The sequence below is a fragment of the Diadema setosum genome, chromosome 15, assembly GCF_964275005.1.
Source record: "Diadema setosum chromosome 15, eeDiaSeto1, whole genome shotgun sequence".
Classification (NCBI taxonomy): domain Eukaryota; kingdom Metazoa; phylum Echinodermata; class Echinoidea; order Diadematoida; family Diadematidae; genus Diadema; species Diadema setosum.
This window is the reverse complement of record NC_092699.1, coordinates 13932854-13951982: the sequence shown is the minus strand read 5'-3', so window position 1 is coordinate 13951982 and position 19129 is coordinate 13932854. Positions and strand designations below refer to the sequence as shown.

Genomic DNA, 19129 nt, shown 5'->3' with positions numbered 1-19129 from the left:
GTGTAATTTCTCATATGATGTCGGGGCAAATATCATCAAATACACATTTATGATGCTAAAAAGTCAAATAAGAAATATGACCTCCGCTATAGGGCTCACACCTGTAAATAAAATGGACTTACCCAGACCCCTTCACAAATTCGTACCAAAGATACCAAAATAAATGAAGAAAAAAAATTAATTAAAAATCAATGATGTAGTTTGCCAAAAAACTGAATAGCTGTAGATATTACGTATGAATTCCTCTACAAACTGCATTTTGGTTGGAAGAAGACAGCTTTTCTGATGGAATTTGAGGGGACCGTATATTTCATTGGGTACGTGTACGGAAAATAGGTGATTTTTTGAGTGACAATAACTCGTAGTCTGGCTTTGCGGACCCTTGGACAGAATTTGAGCAGAAGAACCCACCCTGGAAATTTGATGGATGAAAGGTAATATCTCACTTATCCAGGTTAGTGAAGATGAAACACCTCATTTCTCCCAGCTATTTTACAGAATTTTTTTGAAATTTGAATTTTAACACACGTCTCTATGGGGAATTATTTACCCGTGTGAGCCCTTAAGTGTAAATGTGTGATACACTTCACCTCTCATTTGCATGTAAACTGTACATGTGTTCGTAACCATCCGACTCTACCGAGTTTTCGAGGGATTTAACGCCGATGTATTAACATTTCAACCCCCAAGGGTAGAACTCATTGCATATAAGATATAAGTACACTTTATAATACTTCATATAGGATGTTTAAGAATGTAGAGGGATTAGAAAATGCTTATTTCATAGGTGACACGCGTTACCATCCCATAGTTTGTCAGTGACATGAAGCCAAAGAATACAAAGGTTTGGAGCCACGGTACTGTGTTCCATGATTTCAATATACAAAATCAGTATTGCTACATTGATGGGTTGGGTTCTTGGGGAAAATTAAGTAACAGGGGTATGTGTACAGGGATGGGGTTGACATGATGCCACTGGGCGATTGAGGTTAGGAAGGGAGAAGAAGAGAGAGGGAGAGAGGAGGACAGATTGCGAGGATGCAATGTATTCAATTTTATAATACATGTAATCTCATATCGAGAAGAACCGTGATGCAGAAATCCTGGGTCCTATATAGATAGCTTGACAGCTTTAAAAGTAGACAGCATTTTTTTTTTTTTTGATTAGTAGTATCATGTTATTATTGTAACCAAAAGTGGATGGGGCGGGGTCACAGTATTACCCTCTCCCCCATGTATAACACGTTGACACTCACTCACTCAGCCACATTTAAACTTAAAAACCTCCACAAAACAACAACAACAACCGTTGAAACCATCTTTGCTATACCTCTTCGTTTATTACTTTTGACAATTCATGTTGTTTATTCAGTAAAGGCCGATATAGATTGGACACACCTTCTCACCTTCCCATTATTGCCGGGGAAAATATCGTCTGCTTTCGACAGGAAATACGCGGATACTATAGCCTAACGTGATAAACAGAGATGTATTTCCTTTACACATGAAAGAATATACGAAAATGATATCACACTGCCTCCAAATGACAATCAGGAAAATCCGTTGTGAAACGATAGTTCCTGGTCGCTTGTATACAGTCGTTTTTAATACTCCTTGAGGGTTATGTTACAAAATCACAGCATACAAATATTAATCGATGAATTCGTAATACTTTCTATCTTTAAGTATATACTTGTAATACACCGGACATTCTTGTCGGAAAAAAGAAAAGCTAAAGACGCTAATTTTATCTGTCGTTAATCTTGAAATACAGTATGTGAAAAAAAAATATATGAACTTAAGAGAAAAGCCGGAATCCTAATAAACGTGTCACCACGTTTTCATGTATTCGCTCCAAAACCAAGTAAATATTTCTACAACAAAACTATAATTGCTTCGTTAACGAAGTACTTGTCAAGTACTTCGTTAACGAAGCAATTATAGTTTACATTGTATGTTTTTGAAATGTTGATTTATCAGCATTATTGAGAGATGTACTGAATTGCAACTTTATATCTGTTTACAAACGAAAATGGATATCTTCTCTCAGCAGGAGATCACCTTTGTTTATCAGAATTCTTTTTTTGTTTTTAAGTCCAAAATAAACTATTTCAAACAGGGACATTTTTTCCCATAACACTGGGTTGTAGTTCGACTTTTGCTCGATGAAGATAATAAAGATTTGCATATAGCATGTTTTTCCTTTCTCTTCCTTATACATGAATTTGTCATCTGTTATTGCCAGAGTTGTTTCTCAGACTTTGTTATGATTTCTTACGAACTATATTGCATGGTTTCTCTGGTGTGCCTTTGAGTGGGTGATACAACATTTGCTCGTGCGACAAAATTGCTTATTTCCTCGATGGACATTAGGTTAGGGTTGTGATAGAGTTTTATGTTTAGTTTGATGTGAGGATTATAGTTAGGTTTAGGGATACATTTTTGGGGTATAATTTAGGTTTGGCTGTAAAAGCGTGCAGATATTTCATGGGAGCAATGCATTGTAACAAGAGCAAATGTCATTGAACCCTTTGAACGTGCTCGTCTACTGCAAAGATGGCATCGCTGTCGTCTGTAGTGATGTAACAGCCAAATTCTTCCTTAGTAAAAGAGAGGACCAAGCAAGTCCAGCGATGGCATCTCAACCGGGCGGCGAGAAAGCATATCGATGCTCTGTGTAGACAGTCAGAAAATCAATCAATCAATTAATTAATCAATCAATCAATCTATCAATCAATTAATCAATCAGTCAATAAGTAGATGTATGAATATCTATATAAATAAATGAATAAATATAAACTTACGTATGTATACATACATACATACATACATACATGCATACATAAGGCAAAAAAAAAAAATGTTTGTTTGCCCTTAATTGTCAAATCCCAAAAGGGTCAGTAGGTCGGGGTTTTTTTTTAATACTCGTTTTACCCATGTAATTTTGTAACTTTGGCAGGGCATCTCGTAATACACTCATCCTTCTGGCAATACTTCGAGTTCTAGTTCAACTTTTTACAGGATGTGGCGCAAGTTTAATGTACTCAAAACTCGAAGAGATTCATTCAAATTTACGTCTTGCCAGGGCCCGGAAGGCGAGGCAGAAACACTCACTGACAAACACTTATAACGTTCATTTGCAAACAGCTCCAAAAAAAGTACCTTCCAGTGAGATGCTGGCAACTGAACTCCAAACAGTTTTGGTGCCATGACAGCTGGTAACGGATGCTGCAAAAGTAGCCATCTTGGCAGTCGCGCTGCGCTGCGCCGCGGCCGGTACGGTAGCTAGCTAGCTAGCGCACTACCTATGCACGTAAGCCAAAAAGGTAGCTAGCATGCAATGCATGCTATAAAACGTAGCCTGCGGCCTCGCGCGGCCCGAACACAATTACGACGGGTCGATGAGATGAAAAAACATTTTCAGATTTTTTTTTAATTCTTTCTTTAGCTTAAAATGGATAATTTTGCGTTTAAAACCGTTCACAAATTTGCAGAAGATGAAATTTGTGGAAAAAATAAACTTGAAAGAGAAAAAAAAAAAAACGACCCGAAATTTCCGTAATTTTCGGTCGGTTGCGAAGGGCAAACAAACCATTTTATTTTTTTTTTGCCTAATCATAATGATTGTGTGTGTGTGTGTGTGTGTGTGTGTGTGTGGGTACACTGTACAACACATAAATGAATAAGGACGATAAGGGTTAATGACTGGGGATGGGAGGGGTGGGGCGGAAGCAAAGTAATATCGTCTGGTTGAAGAATTTCACGCTACAGTATACATTTTTTATTATCATTATGTATATATATATATATATATATATATATATATATATTTTTACGAAGTGTGAGGAGGCGGATGAGGTTAAATTCTCCATGTCTGCAGAAAATACCATGCAGACTGTTCACTCACACCACCAATTTGAACCTATTGTAAGGGATGCATATGATATTGTAACACATTGTAATATATAAGAATATATATATATTGAATATTGTCTCACCTCGTCGCTGCAATACGATGGAACAGTAAACCACCTCTCTGGATCTGGTATCCCAAGGGTTATGTTCATCATTTCGCCAGAGCTCACCACGAACACTATGTGCCAAAGGTGCAATTTCGGCGGAAAAAAAAAGCAGAAGAAAAATGTTTCAAAATGTGTTTCTGTCATGACCAATTACTTTCTTTATGTTAAGTTTTGTTTTGTGTGTTAGTGCACGTTTGTCTTTCTTCTCAATAACAAGGGCTTCATATTCCCTTCGTAGTATGTCTAAAATGATGTGGGCTCAATATTGCTCTGCAGATAGATATTTACTCTGTTTGAATCGGTACTAAAGTCGAGATCGAAGACTTACTTAACTAAGACTTACTTTCAGGCCCCGGACCCATGCTGAATTGGCCGGTGAATATCTTGCCCACAGGAAAGCAGGTTTCTTGGACGACGCTGAGATGAAGCGTCCCCCTGCAGCCGCGCCCGGAGCGATGGGCGTGACAACTGTACTTCCAGTTATCCACTGGCACTCCGTTCGGACCGCCGATAACGGCACTTCCGGTGTACGTTCCGTTGTCTGCAAAATGATGATGATAATAATGATGAAGATCATAATAATAATAACAATATTAATGATAATAATAATAACAACAATAATTAAAATCATCATCATCATCATCATCATCATCATCATCATCATCCAGAGTACCATCTTAAATGCTGCCTCTGTTCTACCAGAGAGCCCTGTCATTATTATTACCCTAGCGTTGCAAGGTACCTATTTATACACCTGGGTCAAGAGGGACATGGGTGGGTAAAAAAAAAAAAAAAAAAAAAAAAAAAAAAAAAAAAAAAAAAAAAAAAAAATCTTGTCCAAGGACGTAAGCATGCACTGATATGGGTGGAAATCGAACGCGGGTCCTCCGATTGGGAGTTGGGAGTCTTATCCACTAAGCCACAGCACCCCCCCCCCCCCCAAAAAAAAAAAGAAGAAGAAAGAAATGACAGAAGGATACATAGAATTTCTGTCTCCTGGTACAGGAACCATGGTACAATGTATATACAAGTTGTAAGTATAAGTAATGGATTTAGGGTTCGAATCCTGTCCTGCACGTACATCCTTGGAGAAGATAAAAATCATCCGTCCAAAGCTTTACTCTAGATTCCTAGGTGTATAATCACAGGGTACCCTGATGGCAATACCGGTAATGAAAATGACAGGGACCTTTATTGACAATTAATTAAGCAATGCAATGCAATGCAATGCAAAGCAATTATTTACAGGCATGCTTTATATCATATTATATTTCTTTCTCTCCTTGTTGGATGGAAAATAAAAACTGAATTGAACTTGAACTTGAGAAGACCATATTAATATCCAATGGTTAACTAAGCCCATAATTGTTATGACAGTAGTTATACTCATCACTTTATTTTATATCAAACAGCAGAGGGGAAAAGTTGATGGAAATAACAACACAATTCGAAATTACAGCTAGCTTTTCACTGCCTAGGACAGTGCGTATAAATGAACATGCAGAGCCAATGATACTATACAGGACAAATTATTTTACTTCAACTATAGTTACATACAAATCTGTGATGAGGACAGTTGTACAGTATGTCCCCACCCCCCCCCCTCAAAAAAAAAATACAATCAAATTTTCGCATTGATAACACCCAAAATGATTAAACTGTCTAAATGCTACTTCAGGGTCTTAAGATATAACATCTTAGCTCTATTTTGCAGAAAACCCCAAATGTGGAATGCTGGAAAGCATGTCATGAGTCTGATTCTTCCAAGTTTAGCACTTCGGTGCTTTTGTGTGTGAATACAATACACAGAACTTGGAGGGAAGAGATTCTTGACATCCTCTACAAAATTCCTCATTTCTCTTTAACCACTACGGTGCAGTAGTCAGTGTCAGTGGCAGTGATAAAATGAACACAGTGAAGCTTGAGGATATTGCACAATCGGGTTAAAGGAAACCAATACTTTCAGATGAAGTTTTTTCTTATTCAAACACACAAAAAAACAAATCATTTTGAAAGATGAAAGGAGGAGATCATACTTTTAGTTGAATGTATGCATATGTATATGTATGCACTACTAGTTGAATCATGAATGCATATAATAATTCATGATTTATTCTGTGTTATAAAAATGTTTTGTTGGAAAAAGGATGAAAATAAATGAATTGAATCGAATTGAATTGAATTGAATATCGCTACAGTCGACTGTTACTCTTCTATTTTGTTTTTTCTGCATTCACTGAATTCATATGCGTGGTCGAGGTAAGCCTTTAGTCTCCTTTAATGTCCCTCCCCTACCCTGTGGATCCTGAGATCGGCCCTGTGATGTAATTTGTTAATTAAATAATAATCATCATCATCATCATCATCATCTTCTTCATAATCATAATAAAATAGCTCCATCCAAGCATGTTTCTTGTTGAACAACAACAGAAACCAAGTCTCGGAGAGGAGGCTATACCTGTCAACCAGTCACAGTCACATGGTCCTGCAAGTTTATCACCAGGAAGGTAGAATTCTATTTTCACCCTCCTGGTATTACCGTATAGGTATTATGATATCACTCATACACTCACCTCGCAGACAGTTGGAGGGCTCCCTCATTGAGGACATCCTGCGCTTCTCGCAGTACTGTAAATCATCCAAGATGATCCACGTGGTATTCTGACAGATCAAAGATCAAGAGAGAGAGAGAAAAAAAAATATATTACTCCCTCAGTTCATTCTTTTGTACATCTTGAAACGTTCCGGTCATATCAATTTACCCCTAATTTTCTCAACTTTTGTCTACTGATATAATAACAAAAATTCCGAATAATGTCATAATGTTGGCCAGGATTAACGAATCCTATTTAATTTTCAACTAGTTTTAACGAACATCTACTTTTATACGGAATTTGTATGTTGCGAAATAACGAACTCTACGTAATTCTCGAATTAACGAACCTTCAAAATAACGAACATCACTAGCTGCAAATACCTGAGCAAACTTCTGGATAACCCTGGAGTACGATGTTCGGTATCCGATGGTGTTCATCATGTAGAAGCCGAACACGCGGGCGGCGAAATCGTAAGCTCCATACAAGTACATTTCCCCATTCCTTGTCCCGTGTCTGGGATCCGTCTCAGACCATACCACACCTGCATTATTTGTACATAATATGTATGGGCAATTCCACGGTAACTCGCGTTACAAATAATGGGTACATTTATGGGACAATGTGCCAATATCTTTGTAATTGGTAGGATCTACAAGTTACTTTTTTCATCATGGGTTAAGTAGACATACACCAACTAAATGAATCCAAAAAGAAAAATAAAGGACAAACATGTTGGGATTCTTGAATCATTTAATTTTGGTAACTCGCGTTACACAAAAAGGACGTGGTCAATTCTATAAAGACCTCTTTTTGGAAAGTCTCCTCATATCAGACAATCTTGATAAAACTTTTCCTACCTTCACTTGATAGTGGGTTAGGACTCATAAATTAACACTTTCAAAGTTGAGTAACAATGACCTGGTGTAGGGAGCCTTTATGTCGGTAACTCGCGTTACGGTAACTCGCGTTACATTATGTCCACTAACACAGGGTGACACAAATTGATGACATACAACTGTTCTGATGGCACTGAATCTTGTGTTGAATATTTTTAGAGATGCTTATTTTTGTACATAGTAAAATAATCAATGTTAAACAAATATTTTACTAATGAACCCAATAGAAGAATGCGTTTAAGACTAATAAGAGCTTCACTCCTCATAGAGACCTTGAATATGTTTTAATATATACCCAGATGATTTAGGTGTATAATTGCATTGTAATTTTCAGAGTGTAAAGATGAAAAATGTTGAAAGTCTTTTTAAAACAAAACATACTACTTGTAAAAGTATCAAACCCTATCTACAAGTTTACAAAAAAAAAAGCTTACAATCTTTCAAAAATTCAAATTCTATCTTTGTGAGTGTAAACTAGTACATTTCCTTGCAACTGATTGACAAATAGACCAGTTCTTAATTCCACTTTGCGCATGAGCAGAAAAAGGTACTAACTACTAAAGGAAAATAACTTTGTACTAACAGACATTTTGGTTTGTAAATTCAGTGAGATAGGCATCTGTGATGCGATGATTATTCATGCGATCCTTATCTAAATGATGCTTGCAAGCACATCCACCTGACAGCAAGAATGGTATTTCGCAATATAAAAGGAAATTTAAGCTGTTACTGCATTCAATACAAAACAATGAAAATGGATGCCTGCTAAATTAGAAACTGATGGGAGTATTCTGATCCCCTGATCTAAATGCAAGTTTATTCTTTTTTTTTTTTTTTGAACATGAATTCCATAAATTGTTATGTCGGGCAAGCTTATGCATTATGTCGCTTTGAAAACAAGTGAAGTGCCGAACCAACTGAGAAAAAAGAAAGGTCATTTGTACCAATGTGTACATGAGCTAAAGTGGATTATGAACTGGCTTATTACCCTACATCGACGTAAATAAGCACTGAATTTATCAGTGCTGTAGTAGTAGCCATGATAAAAAAAAAAGTCATTGGCGTACATACTCGAGCAGTATTCGAACCTAGGACCTCCTGATCACCGAACGGGCATTATCTCCACTAGACCACCGAGCTTTCGCCCAACAGCAAGTGTTGGATCTAATCCTTATAGCATGCAGCAGGTACTGCGTAATTATTCAAATTCATGAAATTCTTCCGTTGAGATGTTTTCATTGCAACTGATTGACAAATTGCACTACATCGACGTATTAATTAGCACTGAATTAATCAGTATTTTAGTACGTAGTAGCCATGACAAAAAATCATGAGCATACAGCTGTACATACTCGAGCAGGATTCGAACCCACAACCTCCTGATCTCCGGACAGGCGTCATCTTCACTAGACCACCGAATAAGGATTAGAACCAACACTTGCTGCTTTATAGCATTTTGTTATTAAAATTCTGAAATACTGATGCAGGAAATTCAGAAGATAAATTTCATGTTCTCATTCACTGCTGGATGTACATGTACACATGCAGTGAAAGCCTGGCTAGACTCTTCAATGTGGCATGTGATCAGTGGCCTTGATGCTAGTATTATACAATCACAGTTTATTAGGCTGCCCTCCTTTGTTTCAGTCCAGCATAGTGTGTATAACACTGCATTTGATTGTTTTCACCACAATCTAGCTCAATTAAGTGTTAAAATTTGCTTATGTTGGTGGAAACTTGTGTTTATAGTCGGTAACTCGCGTTACATACCGGTAACTAGCGTTACACGGTAACTCGCGTTACACTTTTCATTGAGATTTTTTAATGTGATAACAGTGTTTATTCAAGTCAACATCCTGTGTACAGTATCAGGGTGTGATGAATTTAGAAAATTATGATTCCCAATAAATTACCTTCGCTGCTTCCTTCAGAATGAAAAATATTTCTTGTTTCGGTAACTCGCGTTACATGGCTCAAGGGCTGAACTTTCATGTGGTGATTAAAATTTTCTGAAGGTGGCATAAAAATTTCCTCATGGGAGACTGAAGTAGAACCAATTTGCTTCTTTAAAATAAATTAATTGAAGTGCTAGCAGAATTTTTCTATTAAAAAAATGTATATTAAGTTAAGCATGCATTATAGCAATTTGGATGACTGAAAAATTGTCTTCGACATTTGTAGCTGTTTCTCGGGAAATATTTGATCAATTGATCTAATTCTTTGAGTTTCTTTAACTTCAATATATGGATAATACATAATGAGTAATTCTTTTGCAATATGATAAACTTGAAATTTTAGTGCCATGTCCACATTCCCATGGAATTGCCCGTATGTATTTACTACGGATCGAGCTATTTCTCAAATGAGTCAAACCAAACAAAACGAGTAGGGGGCCTACATACGGAATTTGTATGAACAATGACAACGACAAAACACAATATACCACATATTAATAATACAAACGCAACTGAAAAAAAATAAACTGAACTACAGTGAACTGAACTGTAGATCTTTGACGTCTGAAAGAGCAGAAGAAAGGATATTAAGAGAGAGAGAGAGAGAGAGAGAGATAAGGAGGGGAAGAGAGAGAGGGAGAGAGAGAAGAGTAAGACAGAGAAGAAACAATGGTAAGAAGCAATGATATTCTAATAAACTCATGTGTGCTTTGTCTATACAGTGACGCTCTAAAATCCGGATTGCATAATGATTTGAATCGACCAAATGGCAAAGACACAAAGAGTTGCCTAGATGAACGCCAGAAAATCTGATGGACATTATTATTGTTGTTATCATTATTATTGTTATGTTATTATTGTCATCGTCATATTATTATTATTATTATTATTATTATTATTATTATTATTATTATTATTATTATTATTATTATTATTATTATTTTATTATCATTATTATTACTATTATTATTATTATTTTATTATTATTATTATTATTATTATTATTATTCCTACTATTATTACTATTATTATTATTACTATTTTCAAATGCATTCTTAAGAAAATGTACAAAAATTGCCAAGAGACATATCCCTCAAGAGGTAAAGTGGTCAAGATTTCATATAGCGTTTCCGTCATGTTCGTTCTCTCTTTCTCTGTTATTTTACGACTACAATATCAACACGACAGTTGAAGTACAACTTTTACCGTATATTTTTCTCTTTTTAAGACTTAAGAAACTTTATGTGTATATTCAGGTTTTTGTGTTATCATAATGTATTAGGTGTTTGTTTGTTTGCTTGTTTACAAAACATCAATATAGAGAAAATTGAAACTGAAATTGAATGCTCTGACAGAGTATGGCACTTGATGACAGCATCACTGATTATGTTCTCGATCTGCGTCGAAGTCAAAACTAAAACCATCCTGCCTCCCCTTCCTTACCGCGAGAAAAGAGAGGGAGAAAAAACAAACGCACACACACACCACACACACACACACACACAGAACAGAATTGACTTTGTTTTATGTCATTGTTAAAGTGTGTCCGTGTGCGTGTGTGTTCTAGAATACTACTCTAATATAGGTTTTCCCGCCCAATTTCATCAGATTTGCATTTGATTTAACTATGCGGTCATTCAAGTTCGAGTGAATTTGAATGATCGCCGAGATCGACATTCGAAAAGGTAACTAGTTCATTCAAATTTAATTTCATCAGCATGCGATTTCATGAGTTTCTCACACAAGGATGTAAAAAGGGCACTCAAAATTAAAGATGCAAGTGCAACGCATTCAAATTCGCATCAGCACCGCCGTGGAGAGCGTTAAGGAATTCAAATTCACGATTAGGCAAACAATTACAAAGTATGGGCAGTCTTTTTCGTTGTTGCTTTTATTCCTTGTAGTTGCTCAGCTGTTTGAATATGCAAACTTAATATACCTTGAAATGTGTTTTGTTTTTGTTTTTTACTCATACTATATAGCTTATAACTCGTATAACCCCACTTTCCTTAATATAATATGTTAAGGAAAGTGGGTTTATATGTATATTATACATTTACATGAGTGAACATCTCGAATACGGACAGAATTAGTGGGTGAAGCACGACCTTGATAACAAGCAAAACTGGCGATATAACTCTTTGGTGAAATAGGTCTATCTACAGCTGATCCGACTGCGGCAACTTGTGATATGGACACGGTGAAGTAAGGAATGGAATCAAAATGGATCAATATGGATTTGGACGTACAGGACCCCTAAGATATAAAATTCTGAGATATGGCTATTTCCTAAATGTTACATCCATACTGTTAGCGATGAATTGAAAGTGACAGAAAGGTCGACCGGAAAGAAATATATCCAATACAATTAAGATAATTAAATGAGACTTTGAAATGAAAATGATATTGTATCATCCAATCGCATGACAGTAGAAGCTGTGTATGTTGATTGAATTCGAACGTTCAAAGTGCGAAGTCGAGTTCCTATGTAAATGAAATGAAGCTGCTATTAGGCACGAATTTTAACGTTTATCCAGCTGACGCGAAATTGAATAAATTTCTCTCTAAATTGAATGAAATAAAATCTAAAAGGAATGACATGAAATGAAATTGAATACTCAAAGAATTAAAATGAACCGTGAAAGGAGAGCAGTGACCAAAATCGCTTGAATTTGAACGCCTTTTCGTTCATTCGAATGCAAATCTGATGAAATTGGGCGGGGAAACCTATATTATGCTTATAATCGCTGTAGCACAAACTTACTCCTTCCGGACATGAATTTGTCGGGGGCACAGCACGGTTTCTGGGCGTTGACCACCGCTACAGCTGCCGCAACCAGAAAGGCAATCAAGTGCATCTCGATCGGGTCTCGCTGCATGAAATTCAGACTAGGAAAAAACAAACAAACATGGTGATACCAGGGACGTGTGCTTCAGCTAGTCTTGTTACCATGGTTACGTACACTGCAAAGCCGCGGCCCCGTCGCGGCCGTGATTCGACAGAGCTACGTATCTCGATTTTTTGACATTTTTGTTTTTTGGCTTTTTGAGTTTTTCATAACATCATGCTTAAGATGTTGAAATAATTATGATGTTATAACTCTTTATCATTTTTAGAATAAAATTCTCAAATATAAAGGTTTTGGAGTTAAAATGACGTCATTGAGCTGGCAGAAGTACGTTACTGCTATAGTTGCGTAGTTTCGCCTGATCGTACTCCTTCATTGAGGCAGCTTGATCGGCTGGCAGAACTACATGTCTCAAGTTCCGATCCGTGCGCCCGTCTCGTATTTGTACACAATCTGATCTCATGATCAGGCAAACGCGATCTTCTGCGAGTATAATCCAGTGTCATTCTGTCCATGTTCCAAAGTCGAACACCTATAGCCCCGTCTTTCTTCTTCTATACATCCCATTCCGAAGAACAGACAGAATGTGGAATTCTCTCTCACCAGCCTTGATTGTTACCTGATATTCCTTATGGTCTTTTTCAGGTCAACAAGAAATGCACATTGTTTTCTTGATGCAGTAATAACTTGTACATGTATTACTTTAAGAGCCGCTTTCAGCTACTTCATCCCCCCCCCCCCCCACTTCATCCTCCACCGATCATGTCAATTATAAAGGTGGTATATCATACAAGAAGCTGGTCGACTATGCTTTATTCTGTATTGAAATGATACAAATCACAATAGAGTTTTGTCGTCCTTTCAATTTTCTTGATGATAACCAGAGAGTAGCCTATATACTAAGAAGTATGATGAATAAAAATCTTTCCTTCCACTCACCTATCTGCTTCCGCCAGCGAATGAGAACTAATTGCAGAGGACTTGAAAGGATTTGCTGGTTCTCCTCCGTCACGTTCCGATGTGGCGCTGGGTCAATTATGCAGGAAAAATTTTATCGTTATTAGATTTATAGAATTATTGCAAACACACTGACAACACTACAGTGGGCATGCGCTGAAGTGAGGTGTCGAAATAACATTAATACACACGCATGATACAGACATGTCTCTGTTGTCGGTCAACAAAAACTGAAACTGGCCCGTCGTGCAAGGTACAAAGTGTATCCTCTTTATGTCATAGCGTCAAAGTAATTTTTCAAATGAAATTCGAAGCACGGGACTACATGAACACGAAGGACTCCTCGAGATTTGTGTAGGCTTTCCGATATCAAACTTATGTTGACGGGCTCTAATTGCAACCGAAAGTAAAAACGCGACTCAATATCGAAGGGCAAGTTACAGTCCAGCACTATATGTCAGTTGAAGAGAGGAGTGTAAGCAGCAACGCGTGATCTGTAATGAATAGAAAGATTTTTATCTTTTGTCTTAACAGCTCCTAAAACTGACAGCTTTCTGATCATAATGGTGATGTGAGAATAATATATTCGTTTTAACCTTGTCATATAGATACGGTTTAATCGTGACAAGCGCATTGATCATTATTACTGACACTGACTGAAGGTATGCGATACCAAAGATTGTTTATTGCTGCCATTATCATTTATCACTATCATAATTATTAATAATTATTATTATTATCATTATAATTATCTCATCACGATCATCATTATTAGTATAATTATTATTGTTATGATTAGTAATACTACGACCTAGTACTACTGCCATTAATGATACTATACTCTCTCACAGTGGCGGATCCAGGCAGGTGTGCACCGGGCGTCCCCCCCCCCTTTTTTTTTTAAGAACAAAAGAAATAAAAAGAAGAAAGTGGGGGGCATTCGCCCCCTTTAATTTTGTAAAGGCGTCCCATCTTTACAGAATCCCTGGATCCGCCCCTGCTCTTATTATCATTGTTACATAGGTGATAGAATCAATGATAACAATGGATTTCTTTGGAGGCCAGATGTTTCGAAGCTTTGGACATCTCTTCAGGTTAACAGAATGCCTGCTCGGCAGAAGTGTCTGCGGCATAATTTATAGATCTTTTGGTGTGGCAGGATGTCAGGGTGCTGCTGTTCGTTATTCCGAAGGTTCGTTAATCCGAAAATGAAAAAAAAAAAAAAAAAAGTTCGTTAATCCGAACACCTGTGTCGTTATACCGAAGATTCGTTATTCCGAAGGTTCGTTAATCCGAAAATGAAATAAGGTTCGCTTATTCCGAAGGCCTTTTTTATCCGAAAATGAAATTGGGATCGTTCTTCCGAAGGTTCGTTAATCCGAAAATGAAATAAGGTTCGTTATTCCGAAGGTAAGTTGATCCGAAAATGAAATGGGATCCGTAACGAAATTTCGGAATGTTTCATTTTCGGATTAACGAACCTTCGGAATAACAAACTGTAACCGAATGTCATACCTCAGTGAAGGGTAGGCTGTCATTATCAACATTTTCCACTACGGTATACAGTATTAACGTGTATTTGTAAGTCAGAATCATAGCGCAGTAAACAAATACACCTTGTGCTAAGAGGCTCTTCGTAATTATGGATTACGAGGAGGAAAGGATTGATTATTTTAAATAGTATAGTACTGTACATTTTCTTAGGGGACTAGCCACAAATTCCGAAAAGCTCTCGTCCTGATATACCGACCGCCATGCACCACGGGGTGGCAATTTTCCACGATTTTTTTTTTTTTTTTTTTTTAAGCGGATTTAACCGTAATGCCGCTGATGTTGACAGGAGAATACAATGTATAATAATATTATGAGTGAGAGTGATCTGCAATGCATCATTTCTAAATATAGTAAGATACTATGCACCTCCCATATTGATTGAGTTAACGTGGGTTGTGAGCTACAAGACCGTGAAGATGTTTTAATTATGGGGAATTTAAAATTCATCTTTTAAGTTTCTATGTAGGCATAATTTGGAACGTAAAAGGCAGACCTAACGGCACAAGCTGAATACAAACAAGGAAGCGTTGATACACAGCAGCCTAATACGAAGATTTCTATTGATGAAGCATACTCAAAACAAATTTGCAGTCATAGGCAATCTCACTTCCTCGTTTTGTGATGGGTAAATACATACATGTATTGTGGTGTAAGCATTTCCTGGACGTGTATATTTAGAATAAAGGAAGAGGAGTTATTTTTTTTTTCACACTGAAGTGGTCATGGAGAATTTTCTGCTTGAAGTGAACTAGGAAGTTTTGAGTAGAAACACTCGGTGAGTAGAAACACTCGTCTTTAAAACCGGAATATCAAGGTGCAATTCCACACAACGTTTTAGTTAAACTATGCAATGCAAATGTATGTTCACTAATTGTGTGGATTCATGATTCGCTTAACACCATCCATGTGGCCCAATGAATATCTTAATTGTATGCTATATGATATACAAGTATTGTCCTATTTTCCTCAATCACATTATCTTCAGTGATCTTGGATAGATCAAAGGATTGGACAAAAATCCTTCTAAGAGACATCATCTGTCAATCATTGCTGTTAGGTACTAATTTATGATCATCAAAAATATACTGGAATACACCTTCCCCCAAAGTGAACATACCTTGCATGTTTCTCTGCAATGTTTTTTATTGAACTCAATCACACTAGTAACTTGAAAACAATTAGTTTGGTCGTGTCGCAATATCCCTCCAACGGTAATTTTTCCTTCTTTTTTTTTTTTTTAAAGCGGGATAGAGGTTTGCCCTGATAATCATCGGCAGAAAAAAAAATATATAAATATGTTCATGCTATTTTTTGGCGCACAAACAAAAGGGAGAGCTACGAGTAAGCTAGCATAATCGCATTAGCTGAGGTGCCTTCCTTTCTCGACATTAATACACTGTGTATCAATATGCTTATATATTCCTTGTCAGATTTCCTTCAAACTGGGGCGACGCCCTCTTCGACTCGTCACGTTCTACCGTTGCAACTGCATTCTGTATGTGCAACTACTGATACATGTACAATCATTACAGCGTGGTACAGGATGTTCACACACACGCACACACACACTTTTTTTTTCCAATTGTATTCGTATTCATTACCACTAACACTAAAAGTATAATACAAACGGAATATATGCATTGCAAACTAGTATTGCTGCAACAAAGTAAAAAACCTTCTTTATCATTCACTCATTTATAGAGACAACCCTTTTATACAATGCAAATTCACTTTTTTACACGAATGTGCTTTTTGTAAGGTTTTCCATCCCCAACTTACACTTGCGTACGCATATATATTTGTGTATACAATTGTATACATGTATAATAAAAAAAAATCATCATGGTCTTTGCCTAAATTTAGCAAGGGTAACAACCTACCTATACATTGTACGAATATTTTAACTCACTGGCACAGAAAAAAAAAAATGACAAAGGCGTCATTGTGAATCGTACACTTGTTGTGTATGATATTGTGACAGTATTTGTATACCCAAGCATGTCATTGTATCCCCGATTTCTTTGAGATCAAATAAAACAATTTAAACTTGAACTTAGTCTTAAAGAAAACAATCCATATTATATATATATATATATACATTATATATATATATATATATATATATATATATATATATATATATATATATATATATATATATATATACAGTGTGTATATATGAAGGGTTTGTTTGCAAAAACCGATAAGTCCATTTTTGAAGATTTCGAAGTACGATCTTTGTCATAAAGTACAAAATAATACCTTTTACATGATATATTGGTCACTACATATAAAGATATATTCTTTAAGTTATGGTCAAAAGAAGCAAAAATTTTCTTATTATTCTCTTTATTTTTTTTTAACCTTTAATCGCAAATATCTCCATTTGGCAAATATGGACTTATCGGTTTTTGCAAACAAACTCTTCATATATATATATATATATATATATATATATATATATATATATATATATATACATATATAGTCATTTACCTTGGACGCACAGAGACCACTACCAACGGTTTCACGTCCTGCTATATATTAGCATAGGGCATTTTTCCTGAATCCTTCACAAACTCTTCGCACATATCTATCTATCGAGATCTATCTATCTATCTATCTATATATATATATATATATATATATATATATATATATATATATATGTATATATATATATATGTACCCTTGCTTGATTTAGCAAAGACAGCAATGATTAATTAAAGTGGCATGTATGCAGAGAGTTATTTATCATCCCCTCTCATTTTGTGGCATTCATGACATGGGGTAATGTGTAACAACATTCGTGTCGTCAAGTCCAAAAATTTCTGGCTCTGATGAGGCTACCACTAAAGATAATCGTGGTCATACCAAACTTTGTGTAAGAGGTCAACCAAGTAAAGTTCCTACAAATTTGCAATGGCAATGTCATCCTTGACTTCAGAAAGGTATACACAGTCTACAACGAACACTTTCCTAGGAAATGTATATAATTTATTGAATGAGATGCAGGTGAATGATCAAAACTAATACGATTAAAATATTATCTTGATAACAATATCTATTTGAAAGACTTATGACCTGTGGTAGGTGTAGAAAACTTGCATATTACAGAGTACTTGGTACGAATTCATTATAAACTTCAGCCAAGAAAAAATGAATACATACATGAACAGAAAGTAAAGAGAAAGAAAACATATAAGTGAACTGTACTTTGCACATTAACTTATTTCTAAAATGTTACCTGTCTGAGTGCAATTCAGCCTATAAAGATCAATCTTTGCCAACAATGTTTAAAACATTTGGCAATCAGCAACAGTCTACTCTAAACAAAAATAAGAAGAAGAAGAAAAAAAAAAGGAAACTAAAAAATTACTGATACTAAAAATTTTCATCGGCTGGGGATGATGAATGATCAGTAATTCAAGGTTGGTTGAAGCTCAGTCATTTAATTAAAAAATTACTCTTCAATGTCCAGCTTGCGAGAAGAGATCATCATAGTATAATTATTTGAACAAAGAATAAATTTCTGTGCTAAACACATGACAGACAAATTAAAGAAACATTGTACGACAGGTGTAAAAAATGTACAGTACTGTAAATGAATTTGCCATTGAGTCCTTTTACATCTCTGTGTATAATATTCTCTATTGCTCACCTCCCCTTCTTCATTTCTCTTCCTTTGTGGCATGCCAAACTACACAAAAGCAAACAATACCGCTATAACAATCACAACAACAATAGGATTTCTGCTCTTCTGCAACAACTAACTTGTTTTTTTGTGTGGGTAGGGGAAAAGGACGAAAAAATGACTTCATCTCTGGCATAAAGGAGCAACACATTAGCCTCTTGTCTGCCAAAATACACAAATGGTGTGACCCATCTCAACGTGATTTCTTTGAGGGGGGGGGGGGGTTCCAATATGTATAAAAAAAAAAAACTTGCTCACTTGTTCTGATTTGAGATGATACCATTAGATTTGACACTGATTATGATGTTAATACAGTAGTAGGGCAGATATGTAGCAAATATTGGTCGAGATGCTCACATCCGGCGGAAAGTATGAAATTTTGCATTCAGGGGAATTTTGGAGTGCTGATTTCAAAAATTGCCGGATCCTAGAGATCTGACCACGGGGTCGGCAGCCATTTTGAATTCCAATATGGCCGCCATCACAAAACAAATTAATGATTCCTATCTTCAGTTCTGAATGACGTCACATGTGGCACCAAAATTTGGTACACAAGAGCAGTTTGACATATTGAATTTGGTGACAGATTAATTTGAAGTGTCTGA

The 19129-nt window shown here is 36.2% G+C and overlaps 1 protein-coding gene across 1 annotated transcript; it reads right to left on the bottom strand.

Annotated features, from left to right (window-relative positions):
* Positions 1-1368: 1368 nt before the first annotated feature.
* On the bottom strand, positions 1369-13398 carry LOC140239049 (development-specific protein LVN1.2-like). The gene is made up of 7 exons (XM_072318945.1): positions 13259-13398; positions 12235-12343; positions 7000-7160; positions 6596-6683; positions 4366-4563; positions 3999-4093; positions 1369-2673 (listed from the first exon to the last, which is right to left on the bottom strand). The coding sequence occupies exons 2-7, from the start codon at positions 12326-12328 to the stop codon at positions 2602-2604; spliced, it is 708 nt and encodes a 235-aa protein (XP_072175046.1). The 5' UTR covers positions 12329-12343; positions 13259-13398; the 3' UTR covers positions 1369-2601.
* Positions 13399-19129: the final 5731 nt, after the last annotated feature.

What these genes read in the sequence shown, in the direction of transcription:
- LOC140239049 (XM_072318945.1), bottom strand. Translation starts at nt 12,328, where the DNA reads ATGCACTTGATTGCCTTTCTGGTTGCGGCAGCTGTAGCGGTGGTCAAC. An exon ending in TTATCCAGAAGTTTGCTCAG is followed by an intron (nt 6,684 to 6,999) that starts GTATTTGCAGCT and finishes TTGATCTGTCAG; the next exon opens with AATACCACGTGGATCATCTT. An exon ending in CATGGGTCCGGGGCCTGAAA is followed by an intron (nt 4,094 to 4,365) that starts GTAAGTCTTAGT and finishes TTTGGCACATAG; the next exon opens with TGTTCGTGGTGAGCTCTGGC.